The 21965-nt window shown below is 37.2% G+C and overlaps 1 protein-coding gene across 1 annotated transcript in view; it reads right to left on the bottom strand.

Annotated features, from left to right (window-relative positions):
* HHIP (hedgehog interacting protein) overlaps positions 1 to 21965 on the bottom strand; it is a 133142-nt gene that overhangs the window by 12120 nt on the left and 99057 nt on the right. The window contains exons 6-11 of the mRNA XM_089670497.1: positions 21574 to 21747; positions 18998 to 19141; positions 16061 to 16182; positions 14655 to 14778; positions 11357 to 11487; positions 9865 to 9946 (exon numbers count right to left, since the gene is read on the bottom strand). Of these exons, the coding sequence (XP_089526623.1) occupies positions 9865 to 9946; positions 11357 to 11487; positions 14655 to 14778; positions 16061 to 16182; positions 18998 to 19141; positions 21574 to 21747 (777 nt within the window). The remainder of the gene's footprint in view (positions 1 to 9864; positions 9947 to 11356; positions 11488 to 14654; positions 14779 to 16060; positions 16183 to 18997; positions 19142 to 21573; positions 21748 to 21965) is intronic.

Consider the following 21965-nt stretch of genomic DNA (forward strand, 5'->3'; position numbering starts at 1 on the left):
TTTAACTCACTTCCTGTCACAGGAGATAGCAGAAAAGTAAGTTAGGGCAAATGTCTTCAGTGGGTGACAACGTTAAATCCTACAGAGGCTCTAACCTCTTGGTGCCCAACAAATGGCCTGCTGTGTCCTGGGCTGGATCTACCACCTGTTGGGGTGCTGGGATGCTTTCTGCATACCCACACCTGGCATTGACATTAAGCTGATACTGTCAGGCAGAGGGATCTCATCCAACATTAGCAATATAGTACCAGTGCAACCTCATCAGAGAGAAAGAGCAGTTCGGGAGCAGGTGATCCGGTAATTAAAACTGCCACTGTCACTAACCACCAAAGTGGGCGTGGGCTAATGAACAGTGTCACTGTGTGTGTAGGCATTAACAGCCCTTCTCTGACCAAAAATGCAAGAGTGTAACTAATTAACTCTGACCCTGACCAATGTGTACACATGTGTGTATGTGAGTGGGGGGAAGTTAACAGCACTGCTATGGAAGGGGTTATGCCACTAACAACCATTATGGGGAGGGGTTTAGATAACACTGCTCACTAATGTGTGTGTTTTTTTTTTTTTTTAAATAAAACTGTTGTTGACTTTTAAATGAAGCGGGTTTAAATAGCACTAACACTGACCACCCATGTAGAGGTTTTTACTATGGTCGCTGACACCAGTGCTGGGGATTTAATTGTGATCCTTGGCATCAAGGCTGGGGTTAATTATTGCAGTACCTGGCACAAGTACTGGGGGGTTATAAATCTAGTGACTGACACATGCAAGTCACTGACACCAATGGTGGGAGTTATTATTGTGGTCATTGACACCAATGCAGGAGATTATTACCGTGGCCACTGACACCAGTGCTGGGTGTTACAGTTACTGTTACTGACAGAAATTATATTTTACTCCCACTTTCTCTTTACTGTAGTGTGCATTGTGGTAAAAAATACACCAGGATCAAATTTTTGGGTGTTATATCACATTCATTTTTAATAGGATGCCTAACTTGATGTAACTGATTTCAAAGCATGAAAATAAGCTGCTATGGTGTGGTCTTCTGGCAGTGTTGGAGGCTGCTATGAGGTCCCCTAAAATGTTTAAGCTGGTCACCACCATTTTAACCTCACTCCATCCGAAGCCTGAAAAAGCTTTGGGTAGTCTTCAACGTTAAATCACCCACCTTTTAGGGCTATAGTCAGGTTCTTTGAAACTCTCCCCACTTACGGTACACTAGGAAGAGATAAAGATAGAATATTTTTTTTCAGCCACTGCCTAGGCACCATGTCTGTTCTGTTTATGTGGATTACTAAACACAGTATAAAAGGTGCCCCAACAAAATTCGGAATACCTTATTGCAAAAACTTCTTTTGTAATAATGCATTGTTACCTATGTAATTGATTATGCGATGTGGTTTATGGAAGGAAACCAGAAGAGGAGGTAGTGCTAACCAATTGATATGAATGTTTATATCATAGTGCTTGCTATGAGTTTAGAACTTCCATTTTAAAAAGACCAAAGAAAAGTGGATTGCAAGAATTTGCAATAAGAAGGCTATACTGTCCATACACTAAGCTGTTAATATTCATTTTTATTCACCTGTTATCAAAAACTGCTTTGCCTTGACCTCTAAGTACTAACTTACCAGCACCAGCATTTAAAGGTTGATAAACTGTTTACAAATTTTATATTACTGCTTATAAATTATACATTGTTTGCAAGCCAATAAACTTCACAAGCTTTTAAGAATAAAGCAAGATAGAGTATCAACATATACAGGAAGAGTGGTACAATGAAATTATTTGAATTTGGAGTATTTTAAAAGTTTATATTGAAGTATATATTGAAATATCTGAAATTTTAGCCTGTCATTTATTTGGCTTCTTGTCTTTCTACATATTGCGATAATGGAAGTAGTTGCATGCTGGCACAACAAAAGCTGACCTTGCTACAAATAATACAGTATACTGTATATCTTTTAAAACTCTAAAGAGCAAATACTGGAAACCACCCTGGTTTTGAATGTGGGTATGCATGAAATAATTGATGTAATATTCTCTTAAACCTATATACAATCCTATTTATAGATTGCCTGGCATGAAGAAATGTCATTCTTTTCATTTTCACGTTTCTAAATAACTGCGTATCAAATGAATTAAAGTATGGCACATTTGCTCCTGACCTTGTCTCATGTTTGAAAGGCCTGGTGCACTCAGAATGAAAATTAACCTGTGCATTGCCAGCCTGCCCAGAAAAGGGATTAATAGCTCAGAGGTTAGTGCAACTGCTAAACAGCAATACTAGCAGGGTGGTCGCAAAAACAACACCTGCTGCATAAGCACTCAGCAGCTGGGTCAACAGGCCCTGTAGGAGTTTATCAACTAAAAGGACCACTTGCATTAAACTCTTCCTGTACCACTGCGGAGAGCCAGCTTGCTGGACTTTCTACAATGAGCAGATTTTTTTCAAAGATACAGCATTTCTGGTGACTGAAGACCACAAAACAAACTGGCAAGATTTCTACTTATGATCTCATATTTATCATTTTAAGTCAGACCAATATTTAATTGTTAATAAAAAGCACATTTTTTTTTAAATTTTCTGTTCTTTTTTTCTTTATATTTCTAGTTAAAATTAACACAAGCTTATCTATTTTAAACAGCAGAAATATATTCTGTTCCTTATTTGGCTCTGGGCTTGCTTGTTATTTTTCTACTTCAAGTGGGTGTAAACCTACATTTATTTAGAATTAAAATAAAAAGAGAAGATCGGGCAGTGGAAAGGGGGGGGTTGCATGCAGCGCACCCTGAAATCTGTATGCAGTGCACCCCTGAATTCTGCGCTCTGTATGCAGCGTACCCCTGAACTCTGTATGCAGTGCACCCCTGAATTCTCCACTCTGTATGCAGCGTACCTCTGAACTCTGTATACAGTGCACCCCTGAATTCTGCACTCTGTATCCAGCGCACCCCTGAAATTTGCACTCTGTAAGCAGCGCACCCCTGAAATCTGCTCTGAATGCAGCACACCCCTGAACTCTGCACTCTGTATGTAACTCTGTACCGTGCATTCCTGGTATTTAATACCCCTTTAAGGCCCTCTCACTGTTAGTGATATATGACCACACACACTATCTGATGCAGTTTGTGGTGTGGGGATAGGGGGGGTTAGGGGGTTTTGGTTGAGTTCCTGCACCTATTTTCTGAGAAAAAAAAGCCTTGGCTATGGGTCACATGTGTGGACGCACTCCTGAGCTGGGCTGCGTGCATCCATAGACAGACAGTGGGGCTCGACCACACTCCCAGCTCTTTCCTAACATGACTGGATTAACAGCAGCAGAAACCAATGGCTCAGCTGCTATTAGTGAAGTCTGAGAGAGCACAGAGAGAGGAGAAGAACTACAGCCAGGCAAAACGCTGGATAGATGTAGGACTCAGATAAGTGTTTAGGGAGGGGGAGGGGTGAACAGGCAGTGGAAGGTTATTTTCTTACCTCTAGAACAATTTTGTCTACTTGCAAAGCAAATGTATACAAAATGATTTTATAGGACAATAAAGAATGTTACAACTCAAAACAACATCAAAAATCCTATGTTGCAGGATTGACAATGATATACTAAGACCTGGAATCTGTTTGCTCTGGGTTACTGCACAGCGTTATTAGTTATCTTAATTTTACTTAAATAACTTCATTTTTATGCAGGTCCAGGATACCATTTAGCATTATTACCCATTAACATCAGGAAAAAAATGACAAAAAAATGGAAAAAAAATTGGCCAAGTGCACAAAAAATATTTAGCATCACCTCTTTACCTACATTTGTAGCATGTATACTACAGACATATAACCACACACATAAAAATACATCAGCCACCTGTTGCAAAAATTGTCCGTCTGCACTGTGATTTAGAACAATGCTGAGAATGCCCAGAGTTAAAAAATATATTACTGGATGAAGTATTTTAGTGCATGACTGTGTTTTAGCAGGGTGTTAGTTTATAGAAGTAGGGTGAGCTAGTGCGTTGAATATTTCCAAACAACACACTTGTTACTCCAAACATCACACACTTCTGGAACATATATATAACCACATAATAAAAGCTTTATATTGTGAATAGAAATGTGTTTTGCGGTCAGTGTGGGTGTTCTCAAGGCTACGCACATCTTTCATTGACTTCATTGAAGACATTATGCTGAAAACTGCTGTACAACATTAAAACACGACAAATACATTACACCTTTTAAACTGTGCTTTCAGAGGAATTTTCTGCCCTCTTGGGCATCCATGCTTTAGGCAGCTGTTCTCATGAAAAGAACTTCAACTTTGTGAAAGTGGTGAAGTCTTTTGAATTGTTTCACCTTTACAATCTTATGTTTAACATTAAGTTTTTATACATTGCTGCTTTGATCATTCATTCAGGATAATTTAGAAAGCTCATACAAAGCATAATGATTCTGCTTATGCAAAGTAATAAAAAAAATAAAAGTAATGATGTTATTAGCTGCTATGGATGACACTATTTAGCACCATACATTTTATATTATATCTCTTTAATTTTAACTCAGTACATTTTGTTAACTTTTGGTGAGCTTTATTTATTTATGACTCAAACAAGTGACAAAATATTATTACAGTAAAGATTTGGTTATAAAATTGAGGCAGTGTTTATGTGGGTTATGGCATTAATACTGGATGTGACAAAAGCCACACTATGTCTTTTCACTTGACTTTGTCTTTAGTTGTAAAGTGCTTTGAATAAACCTTACAAGATAAATGGAAAAACACTGCTTGTTCTTTGTTCCCAATCCTTATATGAAAATCACATTACTGTGTCAAAATTAATCTAATATCCAATTTATCCATCGACACGATGGGGTCAATGGGTTTAGCATTCCTGCAGTCTGCCTCCTCCATGTCCTTTTAGATACTCAATACAAAACATCCTTTTCGCCCACACACACAACAGCCCAAGTAGAAGCACTGCAATGGGAGGTCTAGCCTTTCAGGTATGACATTCTGGGACCACCCTACTAGTTTACTTGAATGTAAGAACAAAGTCAAGGTCAATTAAGATGTTTTTTTGAAAACAGATCCCAATGGTTGACAGAATTTGCAGAATTTGCTAAAAGCACCAGAGACATTCAGAGAACATCATTAAGGCCAACCAGCAAACTGAGTAAATCCTGCATTCATGTTCACTGTAGAGCTATAGGTCAGAGTTATAAGTCATGGTGTGCATTAGTCACAGTGCAGGGCAAAGGCTCTCACTCCCTGTCTTCTTTTCAATCATTTCACAAGTTAACACAACTGTGGGCTTTCTGGCCCTGGTTTCCAAATTAATTTTGAGTTATTTCTCTGTGTTTACGTTCTTTTCTAGAAGAATGCTACGCTGTCCATCTATTTCTAAACGTTTACTCTGGCAGTAAACACAGCCATTTTGGGACCTGCATGCCTGTTGGCCATTATAATCAGAGAGAGCTCAGCTACATTTATATACACATACAAGGTGCTCTGTATATCACAACATTCCTGCCATTCAACTAAGCAAAAGATCCTGCAAGGCAAAAAGATGTCTTGAGTTTTTATACTGATGTTCTCAGTTTTACAATACTTTATGTTTTTAAAAGTATGGTCTGTCATGTTTTAGTTATATTAAATGCTTTTTAATCTAATCAATAAAGAGGAGGTTTGAGTTTCTATAGACAGAGGGTTCTAAACTTGAGTCTGCTTGCCTTCCTGCTGAAGAAAAACCTCCATTTGCAGCAGGAAGTCAAACATTGTGACAGTTTTCTGACCATGGATGTGCACCCTCCTTGCTGGTTGCTAGCCTTGGCAGATGTCAGCTTCCTAGCAACCAAGAACACTGTGGCGGCTGGCTGCCTGCATCCTTAGAACCGATTACACAGCTATAGTGATAACCACTTTGCCGCTGGTCGTCAAGTGGTTAAAAGTATTAATAGGTTAATATCTGAATTTCTTTGGCAAGGACACATAACCAGAATTAAACTTGCAGTCCTGCAGCAACCTTGCAAGGAGGGAGACATGTTGGTACCAATTTCTACAAAAATCTTTTCTCTGGCCAGCTAGTTTTTGTGCATCGATGTCTAACAACATCTCTTGATGATGCTGCATTGTCTTTGGAAGTGGCAGTAGTTGGTTCTTGTGAAGCATTAGCCCATTTAGTGTTTAGGAGACTGAGGTCTCCACATACTCAGACATGCTCCATGAGATCAGTTACCAGAGCTTGGAGGGTGGCCCATGGGGCAGAGTTTGATGGTTCATTCCTCCACTCCCCCCTTCGCCCTCTGCATTCTCCATTGTGGAGGAACCCGAACTTTCCTCACTTCTACAACTACTCAGATCCTGTTTTATGGACTAGATTTGGTATTAACAAACTTCAGGATGTTGTGAGAAATGGAACCCTAATGTCTTTTGGTGATTTGAAATCTTTGTATCACCTCCCAAACACTCATTTTTTTGTTACTTACAATTTAGACATGCTTTCCAGAAACAACTTGGCTTGGTTGTCAGACTTCCCTCCAGCCAACCCGTCTCAAATTAATGCTACGGGTTGATGACCTCACTAAGCCTTTGCTTACCATTTATAAATACCTATTACTGGAAACGGTATGTATGTATGTCGGGCAATGTGGGTGTCTGATGTCCCTTGTCTGGATGATAATGATTGGGATGATGTATAGGAAGCCCCTTTACTAGACTGGTCTTAGCCAGGGGTCAATTGATCCACTATAAATTCTTGAAAAGGATTATTTAACCCCTGTTAAACTGGTTGAAATTTATAGGGATCAATTTTCCGCTTGCTGGTGCTGTTCCTATAGTGCTGCTGATTTCATATACATTTTCTGAGACTTTCCTGCTATCCGGAAATACTGGGATAACATCTTGGCCTGTATCCAGTTTATAACCACTATCCCCCTTACTCTTTTAATTAGGCTGTTTTTGGACCTGGTTGATTCTATAGCACCCACGCGTGCTATCCGCAAGTGCTTCAATGTTGCAAGAAAATGTATTATTTTTTTTTCCCTGGAAAAAGCTTTGGCACCTACTTTAGCAGCCTGGAAGACATTGGTGAATAGAGTACCCCCCCCCTCTAAAAAACCACTTACACAGATGAGCACCTGTTAATTTTGATGAGATTTGGGGTGGGTCCATTAACTCCATTCATATTTCCCAAATTGATATCTCTGTATCATAGACCAAAATTGACGTACCAACATTAACTTTGGTCTATATGCTGATAGATTAGTAAAAGTCAGATCACAACCCTACACAGAAAATGTAGTCTGTTATTCTCTTTGAGAGTTTCAAACTAGCATGAATATTTCAGTCTGCTCAGCTCGAAAACCCGAAAGACAGTGTGGACAAGTCAGGAAGAGGTACATATCAGGTAATAAATACCCAGCTTTACTGTTAAGAAAAGAAGGTGTACAGGTCTGAAAGTAAAGTTTCTCTTAAATTGTGACTACAAAAGTAAATCTGTAAGGTTTGGCAAGATCTGAATTTTTTTTAAAGAGCCCTTAGATGCAGGTTTCCCCCAGTTTCTTTTTTTCTTCTTTTGACAAAGCTTCATCAAGGAGGCAGTGCAAGAAGATATATTAAATGTGTTACAAACCCCAGCGCACAGGAAAAAAACCCTCAAAAGGTATTATAAGGGTATAGATTGCTGCTGCACACAGGTGAGAAACACCAAATAATATAAAATATAAATAAACAGCGCAAATCAAAACCCCCTCACCAAAAGAATAACATATATCAAATCCATACACTGTATAAATCAATAATCAAAAAATAAATATAAAATATTGAACAATAATAAAGTGTTCATAAAAATATATATGCTTTTATTCATGTCTTGAAATGTGAGTGGCCTGGTATCATTACTAGCACTGCACGGGGTATTAGCAGTATTACACTATTTTATTTTTCTCTCTTGCACTGCTGTGGAGCTTGGTTGGAAGGAGAAATCAGGAGTGAGTGGAAGGAGAATTCCAAGTCCTATATGGTGGAAAGGAGTCCTGGAGGCTATAGAGGGGGCTTAGGTTTCCTAAAATCCTAAAAAGGCGCAATACTCACCATCATCTGGTGAGTGCGGTTGATGTTGGTTTCACACTGGTGGATGGTGGAAGCACATTTTTTTAGGAGAAAGATTTTGTCATGTTTTTTTATACACAAAATATTTGGGAAGAAGGACTTTTGTCATTTATTTTTATTTATATATATTTTTTGGACACTTTATTATTATTCAATATTTTATATTTATTTTTTGATTATTGATTTATACACTGTATGGATTTGATACATGTTATTCTTTTGGTGAGGGGGTTTTGATTTGTGCTGTTTATTTATATTTTACAAGAAGATATATTAATCTGCATAGCACTGTAACCCATAGCAAACAATTATAAATAATGTTCCATTGATCTGGGAAGTGGTTGCACTTTGATCGCCATCACTGGTTTTCTTTAAAGTATCTTTAGCCAATGCTTTTTCTCATCCATTCTATCACCAAGAAATCCAACATTTTACAGCTGTCACCAAAACAAGAGATAAACGTAAAACCTCTAATTGGGCACCTGCTCAGATATAACTGTCCCCTCACTTTGATGTATCCCTGGGAATAGCAAGCAGCAAATATACAGCAGGAGTCTTAATCTATCTAAAACTGAACAAAAAAATGTTTTGGCTATAAATATGTTTTAAAACTACATTAACTATCTTGCATGACTAATAAATCAAGAATAATAGGGAGGCTGAAATTATTGCTTTTCTTTAAAATAATGTAGCCACAGGAGAGGATTAGTCAGAGAGAGTGGCAGAGATCATGTGACCAGGCGCCTAGTCATTCAGGCATGGAGCCAGCACTGAAGAGAGCCTACAGGGAAGGTAAGTATTTACATTGAAACTGTTAACCTAGGTTTATTTCAACATTCGAGTATAGATCCATATTGTTAGTCATCCTAATGATTTATGTAGGCATACCTGTACATGTAAACATGACAAACTTTATGTAAATAATACAATCAATGTGTGCTAATGTAAAAAAAAACACTAACACATATAGATCATAGGTGTAAAGGCACATAGAGAGACATATTTGTACATCCCTTAAACATGGTTATATGTGCTGCAAATGTCTATTGGTCTGGTGAGAATGAACATAAACAATACACTCTCTATGCGGCCTTAATTTGGCTCCATGCACACTAGCATTTCTTATTAGCTCAAAAAACGTATAAGAAAATGCTGGATGAAAAACACTGTTAGTAGCGTTTTTGTGCTGGATTGCAGTAGTGTTTAAGTAGCATTTAGGAGTGTTAGCGTTTTATTAGCGTTTTTACAGTAAATGAGAAAATTTTTTTTAAAAAGCTGTTAGGAGCGCTTTAGTAGTGCTTAGGATTATTCAGTGTTTTTTTCTGCTGGAAAAATGCTCCCAAAAACTCTACAAAAACATTTTTTTTTTTCGGTAATGCTTGAAAAATGTTTCTAGCATAAAATAGTGTCCATGGACACATAGGATAGCACTATTAGCTTCTAGAAGCAGAAAAATGTTCATAATAGCTTCTAGGAGCTTAAAAAAATGCTAGTTTGCATGGAGCCTTAATCTCAAGAGATGATCAAGGAGGCTGACTAAACATTGATAGATATTAAAGCAAGAGCCCACAACAATAACCAAATTGTAGTTCACAGTCATCCAAAAAATGTGAAAAGTCCAATCAAAAACAAAAACTTTAATAACCCAAAATATATGCTTACTCAAAATACACTCTTCAGAAGAATGCCATATTTTGTAAAAATGTGAAAACGCACACATTTTAAAAAATGAGAACAAATAATTGAAATACAAAAGAAGTACCTTTTAGGGTCAATAATCTTGTAGACTTTTCCACTATGTGACTGAGTCATACTTTTACTGCTTGACAGAATGTAGACTTCACCTGTTAGAAGAAGCCAATATAATACAAGGGTTACACACATTATTTTATGACATACCACAGACATTTGTCAGATGTCAGATTTAGTGAAGTTTGTTAGAAGCCATGGCACAGATCAGGTCTCTCCAGCATAAAATGCACTTGAGACAATGTACTACACAATTTTTAGCCTAATGTACAAAAGAGGTCTTTCAATACCAAAGGCTGTAGTAGGCAAACAAATGTACACAATGTACAATTTGAAATTTGATTCATTGCAGGACCACTGCTCTCTTTTACAGCAGTGGCTAGATGCTATATTGGAGCTAGACTTCCTCATTAATGTGCTCCAGTTGATGTGAGGTTGCATCCCCTGGCCACTAGGCTTCCTACCTTTCCAGGTTAGCAGAACGTTGTATCACAAGTACAAGAAATGTATAAACTACAATTTCTACCCACAGATGTGAGGAGCCAAAAAAGGAGTCACATATGAGGATTCCCAGAAACTAACTTCAGTGATAAATATGCAATTCCTATATACACAAGTCCTCTAGTGACTGCCTAAATACATACTTTTCCCATCTGGTATGGTGAATCGCAAGATGTATGTATGCAACAAATGTATCCCATACTGCCATGTCATAAAAATGCCCTGTACAAAAGTCTAAAAAAAAATCTCTTCTAAACTTCCAAATAGGCAATCAGCAATTTCTGTTAGCAGGTTTGAAAAATGTTACTAGCTTTGCAGCTATATAGGAGTCTATTAGGTTTTATACAAGACCCTTTACAGCATTATATTTAGATTGTTTCAGTTATTGTAACTGTGCACTAAGGTCTGCTATTTGCAAGTCTTGCTTTTGTACTTCATGTGTAAAGGTGGTTGTAGATTATTTGTTTTTTTAAAAAAAACAAACAGATTCCTCCATCCACACAAGGTGGATAGAGGAATCCCCTCTGCCAGGACATTGTATTCTGACAGTAGGATTCTGCATTGCCACCGATCAATGGCTGCATAGAGAAAACATTTCCAACAAGCCTATTCAACAAAAATTGATCCATTGATCAAAGGCATTGACTGAATTTTGATCCACTTATGACCAGCTTAAAAAACGCATGTCCCAAACTTTTTTCTATAAAATGACGAATGATTAAAATTAATATTTTTTTCTGCCTGTGACCCATTGGAGAGATTTGCCTTCACTCTGTCCTGGTGACAAAGTCAGCAAGACAAATGGAAATGGTGAATCTGGCCACAAGGGAGACAAGTGGTATAAGGGGTATTATAACTGTTACACTCTATTCAAAATAACAAGTAAAAAATTTGGCTTCAGGTGTAATTTAAAGCTGGAGAGAAGGAAGTGTATGTACAGAGCTGCATGATACAAATCTAAATATAAAAGATATACATTTTTTAAGCATACTTCATTGATTTACCTAATTCGTCTTCTCCAAATCCCTGTATATGACCTGTGAAGGGTCCTCTGCAAGATGCTCCACTGCCGAGACAAAATGGTTTCTCTTGCCACTGTTTAGTGATGGAGTTTTGAAGGAGTGTTACAAAGTTTCTGAAATGATACATTCATTACTTAGTTTTATCACTAATAAACTATAAGCCCTTCATTATATAACATGAATGAGATATGACACGAACCTGTTTATACATGAATTATATGATATGAGCCTGTGACTTCATATTGTATTTTAATACGTATATTTATATGTACATGAACAAATATTTTATTTTATATATATTTAAATGTTATACTTCTGGTTGTAGTAATTAATGGTTTCCCAAACAGTGCATGCATCAAATTCTATTCTCTAGTGAAATATGTTGGGGGATATTTTCTAAAGCTGGAAAGTACAAAATCTGGTGCAGCTCTGCATATAAACAAATCAGCTTCCTTGTTTTATTGCCAAATCTTAATTGAACAAGCTGAAGTTAGAAGCTGACTGACTATCATGCACAGTTGCAGCAGATTCTGAATGCACCACGTGTAGTAAATTCCCCCCTTTGTGTAATTCTTTGCTTAGAGTACATCTGTGCTTTAGCTGAAAATGTGGAAAAGATGACCTGTTAGTGGCCCTCAAAGAACAGCTATAGGAAACAAAAATATTTATTTTATCTTATTTGATACACCATTAAGTCAAATGTCAGTTTTTAAAAAATGTTCCCTAATGTGTCCCTAATGGAAGATATATTCCTGTTCTGGTTATAACTCAAAATTTGGAACTTTCATTCCCGGTGACAATTGCACATCAGGTGCAGTACAGAGGATGAATCACTCCAGGAGGTACACAGACAGCAACAAAAACCTTTTTTTTAATGGGACACTCAAATGAAATTTTATGGTGTCTCCAAAAAAACAAATTTAAAATAGAAGATAAAAAAATTCCTTATTTGCAATATTACTATTGAAGACAAGACCACCTTTCAAGTTGCTTTCTTGAAGTCACCAGCCTTGCTTCCATATAAAACACCTTGAATAAGCAATTTATCTAAGGTTGTATGTAGACAAATTTCTATGAATCATCAAGTTTTTGGATAATTTCAATATTATTTGTAAGGTTCATAGATATAAGAGATCCTTACAAGGGTTTCTCTTTGACCACAGTTCTGTTCTAAAACAAACCAATCAGCAAATGCAAAGCTAATGTGCTGACACAATAATACATACCAGGGCAAGCTTTAGAGCTATAGAATGTCTATAAAATCATCTTTTAATAGCCATACAAGGAAAAGCAAAATGTGAGTTCAAGTTGCTCTAAAGTAAACTTGCTATTAAAGCAATCCAGGAGCTTTCATTGTTGATCGCGTAGAAGTTCTAGCTGTCTGGCTGCCATACTATCTCTCTGGCTATGCAAATCAGGAAAGTCAGAACTATTTGTTCTGGGTACTGAAGCAAGAGGGAAGGCATAACAGCTGGGCAACTTGCATTTTTACAAAAAGAGGTCAGCAAGTCCTAGCTCCTTGTTCAAACCTGAGGATTTTTTGCATGTTTTTGCACCTTAACTTGCATGTGACAATGCTCATCAATATAAATCCAATTCCAAATATAAGCTGCTGACATCTCAGTCACTCAAAGCTTGCTCAATCAGCTGAAACCAAAGCTGTGGGTGGCCCTGTTGGTATTACATGGCTTAACAAATTTTGATCTGATAAATTAATCAGGTGGGTTGAACATTTTCGGCTGGACAGTGATTGCAGCCTATCACATGCAGTCACTGTTGGTTGCTCTGACAGCTGTGGGTGCATTGGCTATCAGAATAGAATAGCCAGCAAAGGAGATTCCTCTATTCATGCTGTTTAGCAAGTATGGGGAATCTTTTGATTTATCCTGTTCAGCCCATGGGTTAAACAAGAGGAATCTTAAGGTGCATGGCTACCCTTAGGCAGACCATACATTTTTTTTTCATTTAACCAGTGGGTTGAATGAAAAAAAAAAAAAGATCCAGTTCCCCCATCCACAAATTCGAGGTGGATGGGGAAATTCTTCCCACTGTGGTATTGTATACTGACAGAGGGGAGCCTTCCCTGCTGTCAGAATACAAAGATCAGTGCTGCTGGCTATAGCCAACAGGCTGATTGTACACAAGTCAATTGACAGATCAACTTATGTACAACCAGCCTGCCCATACATGGCTCAATATTTGGCTGGTTCAGCAGGGACCATGTAAGGCTGGCTTTAGCTTGTGCTTCAAGGACCTCTTTTATTAACACTTCCTGCCAAGGTGTCACTGAAACCTGGTTCAAGGCCAAATTTAATAGCATCAGATTGTGTGAATTAACTTGAATATAAATCTATGAATAATCTGCATACCTAAAAAAAATTTAGATTTCTTACAGCCACATTATTAAATTTTTTAATTCAGATAATTAAAGTAATAAACAGAGGCACACTGCCATCCATTTACATGTTTTAATGCCCACTGTAAACAGAATTTTTTTTTTTCGTGAATGAAAATTTCTCTGATTTGTTCCTGATCTTTAGTGGGGCCAAAGCTGTCAGTGACAGTTGGGTTTGGCAGCTAACAGCCATGCAAAATGCCAGCTGGTATCTGTGAAATGAATGACGTAGATTAACATATCCTCAGTATGGGACAATGTGAACAGGAATGATAATCTATGGACTGTGGATAAAAAGGGTTTAAAGGATAAGTTCACCTTTGGGAACATGTTACATGTTCTACCCGTTTTTAGGGTGGAAAATGTAATGTTCCCATAGCTGCAGTCAATAATAACAGAATATTATGAATATTTCTATACACTTTAGCACCGACAAAGCTGAACAATATGCTGCCTTTCTAAATGCATCCAAATTCACAGTGTTGTTAAATATTAGACCTGTGCAAGCCAACAACAAACTACCATAATACTATAAGAGCTGATTCAAACATGTGCGGTGCGGATTGAAGCTCAGGTTTCACAGCTAATTGATATGGTAGTTGTTCACAGGTTCACATCAGGGTCAGAACAGGATTAGCTCAGGATCTTATCTTGTTCACACATATGGGGTTTTGAAATAGTTCCCATAGAAGTCAATAGCCTGTAATCCGCACCTGAACTGGACCACACTGCTCAGAAATCAGACATGACTATTTTTAAAACCGCATTGAATCCACACTGCCAGTGCACTGGACATACAGTTCAAACCGTTTCCAATCTGCATATATGTGAATGGGCACTAAGAGCTGGGAAAGTAAAAAAACATAAAACAATTATAAAACATACCCATAGCGATCACCAAATACGTAGCTCCCATATAGCCTTTCTGACTGGCATCCTCTGTATATAAAACCGCCAACTGTGTGCCCACTGCTCAGAGGCTTGAATTCTAAAAGTGGGGACTCACTTTCTGGAAAGATAAAGGAACTGTTGTAGTATTAGGCCAAAACAGTACAGAAATCAGACAAATCAGTAACAGTAGTATACAGAGATTGGGAAGGTCTTGTAAAATCCTTGTTCATTACTGCAGTATCGGTTTTCTAGAGCTAAATCAAATATTAAAATAATCAAAATAATTTATTTAACAGAAGCAAAACCCTTTTTTGGGGTCAATGTTTTAATAAATAGCTTGACAGACATAACAACATTATTTAGAACACTGGGTTATTATTATGAAGTTCAGTCCATGGTTAAATCTGTCAAGTTGTATCTGTCCATTGTGGCAGCCAGTTCTCATTGAGTCAGAAGGTGAGGGTGAATCTGAGATGCCCTGACTGTTTGAATGGCAGAACTAAGAGCTGATTGGGCTATACTGTATAGTACAATGATCTTTCAAACACAGGTGTCTGGAGGAGGTAATTAGGCTTAAAGAGTAGGAGGTGATGTTCATCCAAGTCAAAAAAGCAAAGCCTAATAGGGTAGATGACACAGAAGCTATGGATATTGCTTGTTTATCATGTCAGATATGTCAAAATGGGTAAAAAGAATTACCAATATTTGAAAAGGTTCAACTACATGTCTATTCAAATTATAGATGTAACTGTTTGGATTAAGGTCTGCTTTAAAAAGTAACATTACCAAAGAACAAATTTTATTATTTTTCCCTATCATTTTGTAATACAAAAAGCAAAAATTCACTTACTAAACTTTGGCTAACAGGGAAAACAGACAAGGAAGTCGACTGTTATTTTTCAGTTCCCATTAACCCAGCAAGCTGTTTGATGTAAAAACAAATTTGTAGGTCTAACCCAAAGTCTTGTCTTGATTGCAAATAGTTACCCAAAATACAATTATTCATTCTTGTTTGAAAGAATGTATCAACTAGGACATAATTTTTAAAACATTAAAAAATAGTTTAGGCACTCATGATAGTTTGCAGAAAATAAAGTGAAAGAGAGTACTTAGTCACAACATTTGGAATTAGCAAGAAATAATGAGACCATAAATTTGTAAAGGAGAATTATTTTGTCAAAATTATAAATAAGGAGAACTTATTATTTGCCTAACTTAATATAAAGAATTACATTAGAATAATGGCACATTTTTAAATGAGGTATTTCCTGAAATAAAGAATTTTCTGTTTCTGACATATGCCTTAATACACATTCATTTATTCTGCGATATGTGATGTTATAACTGCATAAACATATTAACAATTCTATGGAGACAGCCAAAATCACAATATAGCCTACCATAATCCTTTCCTTTAATGATTGGCAAAATCCTGACATTTGACCTGTTCTTGGTGCTTATATCTGAACATAGGATTGTTACATTCATACTGCTGTCTCTGCTTTGGCGGTCAACTGCACATCTATATAATAAAATAGAAAAACAAATATAATAAAACATAATTTTTTTAATACAATCACATTTAGCATTACAAGTAGCACATATTTACAGTGCACAAGTAACAAATTCTGCCATGTGTCTATGGGAAAAAAATGACACAATCTTATTAAATTTTGTTCATAATTTTCATTTGCATATTGGACATTTTTTTGCTGGTTTCATGTTCCAAGCTATTAACTGGTTAAGTTTTGGGCACACGGTAATAAAATGATGTAGACATATTCTACTTATATGTTTTTGACTGAGGGCCCATTTACCTTTCTCCATTCTGGTGCTAAAAGGTGCAAGTTAATGCACATCCCAAGGCACTAACCCAACGCACCTCCGACCCACATGGACTGCAGTGCACCACAATGATAACATACTACCATGCACTGTGTCGGAATAAAATAATGCGTGTCCATTTTTGTCCATTCTGGTGTGTTGGCAGCCTATTTATTTGAATGGGCTGCCTTAAAGCAGTGCATGTTGACACGCAACATGCTCTTTAGTGCAGCGCACAAGAACAGAGAAGTTTGCAACTATATGAATAGAAGTCTTTTCACTATAGATAGATAATTAAAAGATATTGATCCAGCCAAATAAAATCTGATTTCCCATAGATTGTGGAATTAACTAGAGGAAGTACAGATCATGCAGCTGCTTCTATATAAATGTAAGGATCCCAGTCATTGTGTGCTCACATTACAATCTATAAAGAATAAAGCAGCACTAGATTTCTATCAAATCCCTTTTCTGTTGGTTACAGGAAAGATATACAGTATATGGATGTTGGCTTTGCTGACTTGCCTTTGAAAATACTAGATGTCTGGCTTTGCCTGGTTTAAATTTCAGACATTGACCTGGAACAAGCATACAGATTAGGAAAGTCAAAGTGAAGTTAAAACCCTAGTCCTTATACCTGTTCTAAACCACTAAGGGCTCATTGAGACCTATATGCTCCTGTTTGTTGCTTCAACAAATTTGCGTTAACATTGTGTCATTCTTTAACACGCCAGCACACTAGAACAGACCAAACAAAATAATGAACACTCCATGGTAGTGCATTACCGTGCATTGTGTTGCTCTGCAACACTGTGCATAAGAGCTGTGTTGCCTTGGTGTGCTGGGGTGCCATTCAAGATAAATGGCACTCCAACACACTAATCCTCTGGATCGCAAAGGTGTGTTTTGGCATTTAGACTGATGTCCTAAAGGAGTAGAGACTGTTCAGTAAGTAGGCCAAATGTTTACCATAAGCTTAGAAATTAGCATGAGCATGGCTTTATTCTGATGGGGTGCAAGGAAAGTTTAAAATAAACTAAATTTCCTGATTAAAGTGAACACAGCTGCATTGTAATATTAGTATAATACAAGATTTATAAAACGTCAACAATTTTTGCAGCGCTTTACAACATAAAGGCAAACAGTACAATTACAGTACAATTCAACACAGTTATTTAAATTAACAATAACTTGCTAAGTGAGCACCCTCTACTCTTTTAGTAAATCAACCCCAATAACCTAGAAAGTCCTGATGCCAGTGGGTTGATTTACTAAATGAATTGGGACTGTTGACTTAGAAAAGTGAATGTTCGCTGAGATTAGAGAATAAAATGAAGCTGTGTGCATTTTAACCACTTGCCCTCCAGAGGATTTACCCCCATTCCTGACCAGGCCATTTTTTGCGATACGGCACTGCGTTACTTTAACTGACAATTGCGCGGTCATGGAACATTGTGCATAAATGAAATGTATGTCCTTTATTTCCCACAAACAGAATTTTCTTTTGGTGGTATTTGATCACCTGTGCGTTTTTTATTTTTTGAGCTATAAACAAGAAAAGGCCGAAAATTTTGAAAAAAACAAAACAATATTTTTAACTTTTTGCTATTTAACATATCCAGTAAAAAAATTCCCTGCTGCCCTGTAGCAGTACTTCTGCTATCTTGTACTGTTGTGAATCATGTTCCACTATGAATAACTGGGTATTCAAAAAGTGTGTACAGCTTAACCTTAAAGTATATGTGAATTCTTACCCTTTTTTACTTTTTTTTTTTCTTACAGGTGATCAGATGGCCCCTGTTCTCAGCTACACAGGGGGCTTAGAAAACTGGGGGTGGAGACTGCAAAAGCGTGTCAGGGAGCAAGGCAGACAAACTGCAGTACACTGATCTTCCTAGTGTACACTGTGCAGGGGGCATGTCAGCACAAGTCTGACCACTAGAGTACAGGCTGAATGTGCTCCCAAGTAGAAGGGAAGAAGAAAACTGACCACACTGGGATAGATGTGCTTCCATGCCTGGCATTGTCATTTTGAAATAGGAAATCAGGGGGACTGGCAGGGTCACCAGGTATTTCACAAAAAGGAAAAATGCTCAGAGAACAGAATACTTTTTCATACAAGTACATGGTACAACAGATACATACTGTATCAGAAATATGAAATGTTGGGGTAACATACACTTTAATAACTATCATTCACTTTGCAAAGTAAATATTCTCCTTGCTAATGGAACAGCCTCTATTCCTTTAGCAAATCAACCTCACTCAATCGGCTTCTAAACTTTCTTAGTACAACTTTCCTTTAAGCTTGCAATGTATAAATTGCGCAGAGCCTCTCATATTTCCACCAAAGTCCTGCAACGTTTAGGTGTACTCTGATGACTAGTTTTTGTTGACATTTACAGAGAATATTACAAGAAATAAAATAAAGCATGTATTCACCTTCAGCACAGTCTCCACACTCTATTTTTTCAACTGTTAGAAAAGCATTGACAGTATATATACTGGCTTACCTGCCTGGATTATGTAGGCCATGTGCAAATATCTCTGGAGGCTGATTTGTACTATTAAAATGTGGGTTGCTTCTAGGTATGGAATAAAGAGAGCTGCATCCATCAATATCAACATCCAGTCTAAGTACAGATCCTGTAAAGTCACTAAAAGAGCAAGAGAAAAAGGTAGACGATAAATGCTTCCTGAACAGCTAAAAATGTCAAATAATGAAGAGTTCAAGAGACTGCTGATGTGTGCTATAGCCAGTATAATAATAATCAGTACAATGTAAGCAAAGAACACATTGACAATCCAGTGTAGTGTTAGTCTAATAGAATCAAGTTACAGACTAGTAACATGCTTTGTAGAAAAACTAAAAAGCAGAACTTCAGCCACAATTTTTTTTTTGCTTTAATAGAATATAAAAGCTTAGAAATGGTGGGTATTTATTACTCTCTTCCTATCCAGGTTACAATGCTCTCTCTAAAACAGGAAGTGAATGAGAATCTCCAACAGGCATACAACCACAATAAAATGCCAAGAAAGTTCACCTCTGTACCCTCTGTATTTTCTTAGCATTTATATTACATAGACTAGATATGCTTTTTATATGTCTTCCTTTTTGGAAGTCATTTATTAGACTGATCTCACAGCTCACTTAAGTAATTACTGATCTTCTATCCACAGAGATGGATTAAGGCAGAATGGGGCCCTTAATAAGGCACCAGCTTTAGTGCTTCCCATTCTTCTGACTGACCTTGATAAGAATTGCAATAGGCACAGAGAAGCTGCCTCATTTGCACTGTCTGTATGGGCACGGCCCCGTCAGACAATAACTGCCTACAAGTACTTTATAGCCTCCCTTATGAAGTGATAGGGAGGTGCACATTTTTGACCAATTTTACTATCCCCTGGTTTACTTCAGGAACATGAAAGTTTTAGCTGGGTCTCTTTAACATGTGGTAGACCCTGGGCTCCTGTCTATGTTGCTTTGTAGATGATACTGGCTCTGCCCACAATTAGTAAAAATTTAAATCGGGAGAATTGTTCATTTCCTCCACCTGCATAGCTGCATTCAGATATGTTTGATATGTGTTTACGTGAACAAAAAAATTGGCAAACTGCAAATCCCCAGAATGGGTCTAATTTCATGAGGTGGTAGGAGTTGTACAATGATTCTGGAACCAGAAGTACAAGTAACACACCTGAAAGTTCAACCCCGATTCCATTAAAATCATCCAATGACAATCCATGTATTTGGAATCCAATGTAATTTAGAGGCTGTCAAGTGCTTCCTTAATCAGGGCTGGAATGTTGGTTTAAATCAAGGGCGGATGCAAGAGGTGGAAGAGGTAATAATAATAATATATTGTTATTTAAAAAGCTTCTCAGCAGCTGGTTGTTACAGATAACCATCATTAGTACAAAGCTTGTGAAGTGGCCTGATAATAATGGGTATAAGAGCACAGCAGGTGCAGCACAGCAGGGCTATTTGGAAAGATTCATTTTCTAAAGTGATGCAGAATGTTCGCTTAGCAGAGTAAACAGGTGAAGATTCACGTAATTTGTTTGCCAGGCTGTTGTTTTAATTTCCCTTGCACATAATTGGATACTCAAAGTGAAGACAGTTTCAATTTATTCACTAAGCTAAGAGAACACTCACTTTTCAAAAACAAAAATGTTCTATTCCTTTAACACAATCCATAATTTAATTTCATGATATCTTTCACATTGACTATTGCAACTCCCATCTCATATACCCTCTTCAGTCTATCATAAATGCTGCTGCTATATTTATCAACCTTTCCAACCACTCAGCACCCTACTCTCCTCTCTGCCCTTACCTCCACTAGTTCCGCTTGCCAAACAAATAAAATTCTAAATCCGAACTACATTGTACCAAGCCATCCACAACTCTTCCCCGAACTACATCACAAACCTTGTTTCAAAATATCACTCAATCCATGTTCTTTGCTCCTCCCAAGACCTCCTACTCTCTAGCTCCCTTGTCATCTTCTCCAATGCTTGCCTCCAGGTCTACTCCAAAGCCTCTCTCAAAATGTTTTGCTATCTCCTACTCTGTCCACCTTTAGGTTATCCCTACCTCATATCTCCAGGGAAGCCTATCCATATCAACTCATCCCTCGACCGGTATTACCTTTTGCATCACTTGCCCCTCTCTTTTATATTGTAAGCTCTTATGAGCACTCCTAACCTTCTTGTTTTGAATTTTATTGTAACTGTAATGTCTCCCTTTATATTGTAAAGCAGTGTGCAAACTGTTGGCGCTATATAAATCTTGAATTATAATAATAATATTATTATTATTATTATTAATAATAATAGAAATGCTTAAATATACTAAAGGCAATATATGAAGAGTTCACATTTCCCAGCAGCAGCCAAAACACGAGAGGGACACTTTTAGGTTTATGGTAAAAGAAGTCTCTTTTTGAGCTGAAAGAATCTTCAGGATGAATTGAAATACATTGCACTTTACATTAATAGTGAACATGTTTATAGGTTTCCTATTCCAGCTCAATATGGTCTAAACATGTGAGAAAGCACCCTTTATGAAAATGTATATTATTTTTACCTCAAACCATCCATTTCTTCCATATCATCAATAGTTATCATTCCATCTCCAAGGAAAATATACAAGAAGCCATCTGGACCAAACAAAAGCTGTCCTCCCAGGTGTTTTCTGTGTAACTCAGCTACTTCGAGAAACATCCTCTCTGTCCTCACATCAACTTGACTGGGATTCTTCCTGTTTCCAATGATGGATAAAAAAAACACTGAATGCATACAATTTATAATGTTGGCACACTCTACACAGTTTTTTTTAATATCTATTGATCTTTTAACGTACATTGATGATACCTATGATAATAACAAATCAACATAGCTGAAAAGTGTTTGGAATCTCCGTGTGGTTTGCCCTGTCCTCTCCCAAAAACCCTTTCCATGCTTCACATCCACTGAATC

This window comes from Staurois parvus, unplaced genomic scaffold (genome assembly GCF_062004578.1).
Source record: "Staurois parvus isolate SC_StPar_1 unplaced genomic scaffold, SC_StPar_1.0 ptg000090l, whole genome shotgun sequence".
In the NCBI taxonomy this organism is placed as follows: Eukaryota; Metazoa; Chordata; class Amphibia; order Anura; family Ranidae; genus Staurois; species Staurois parvus.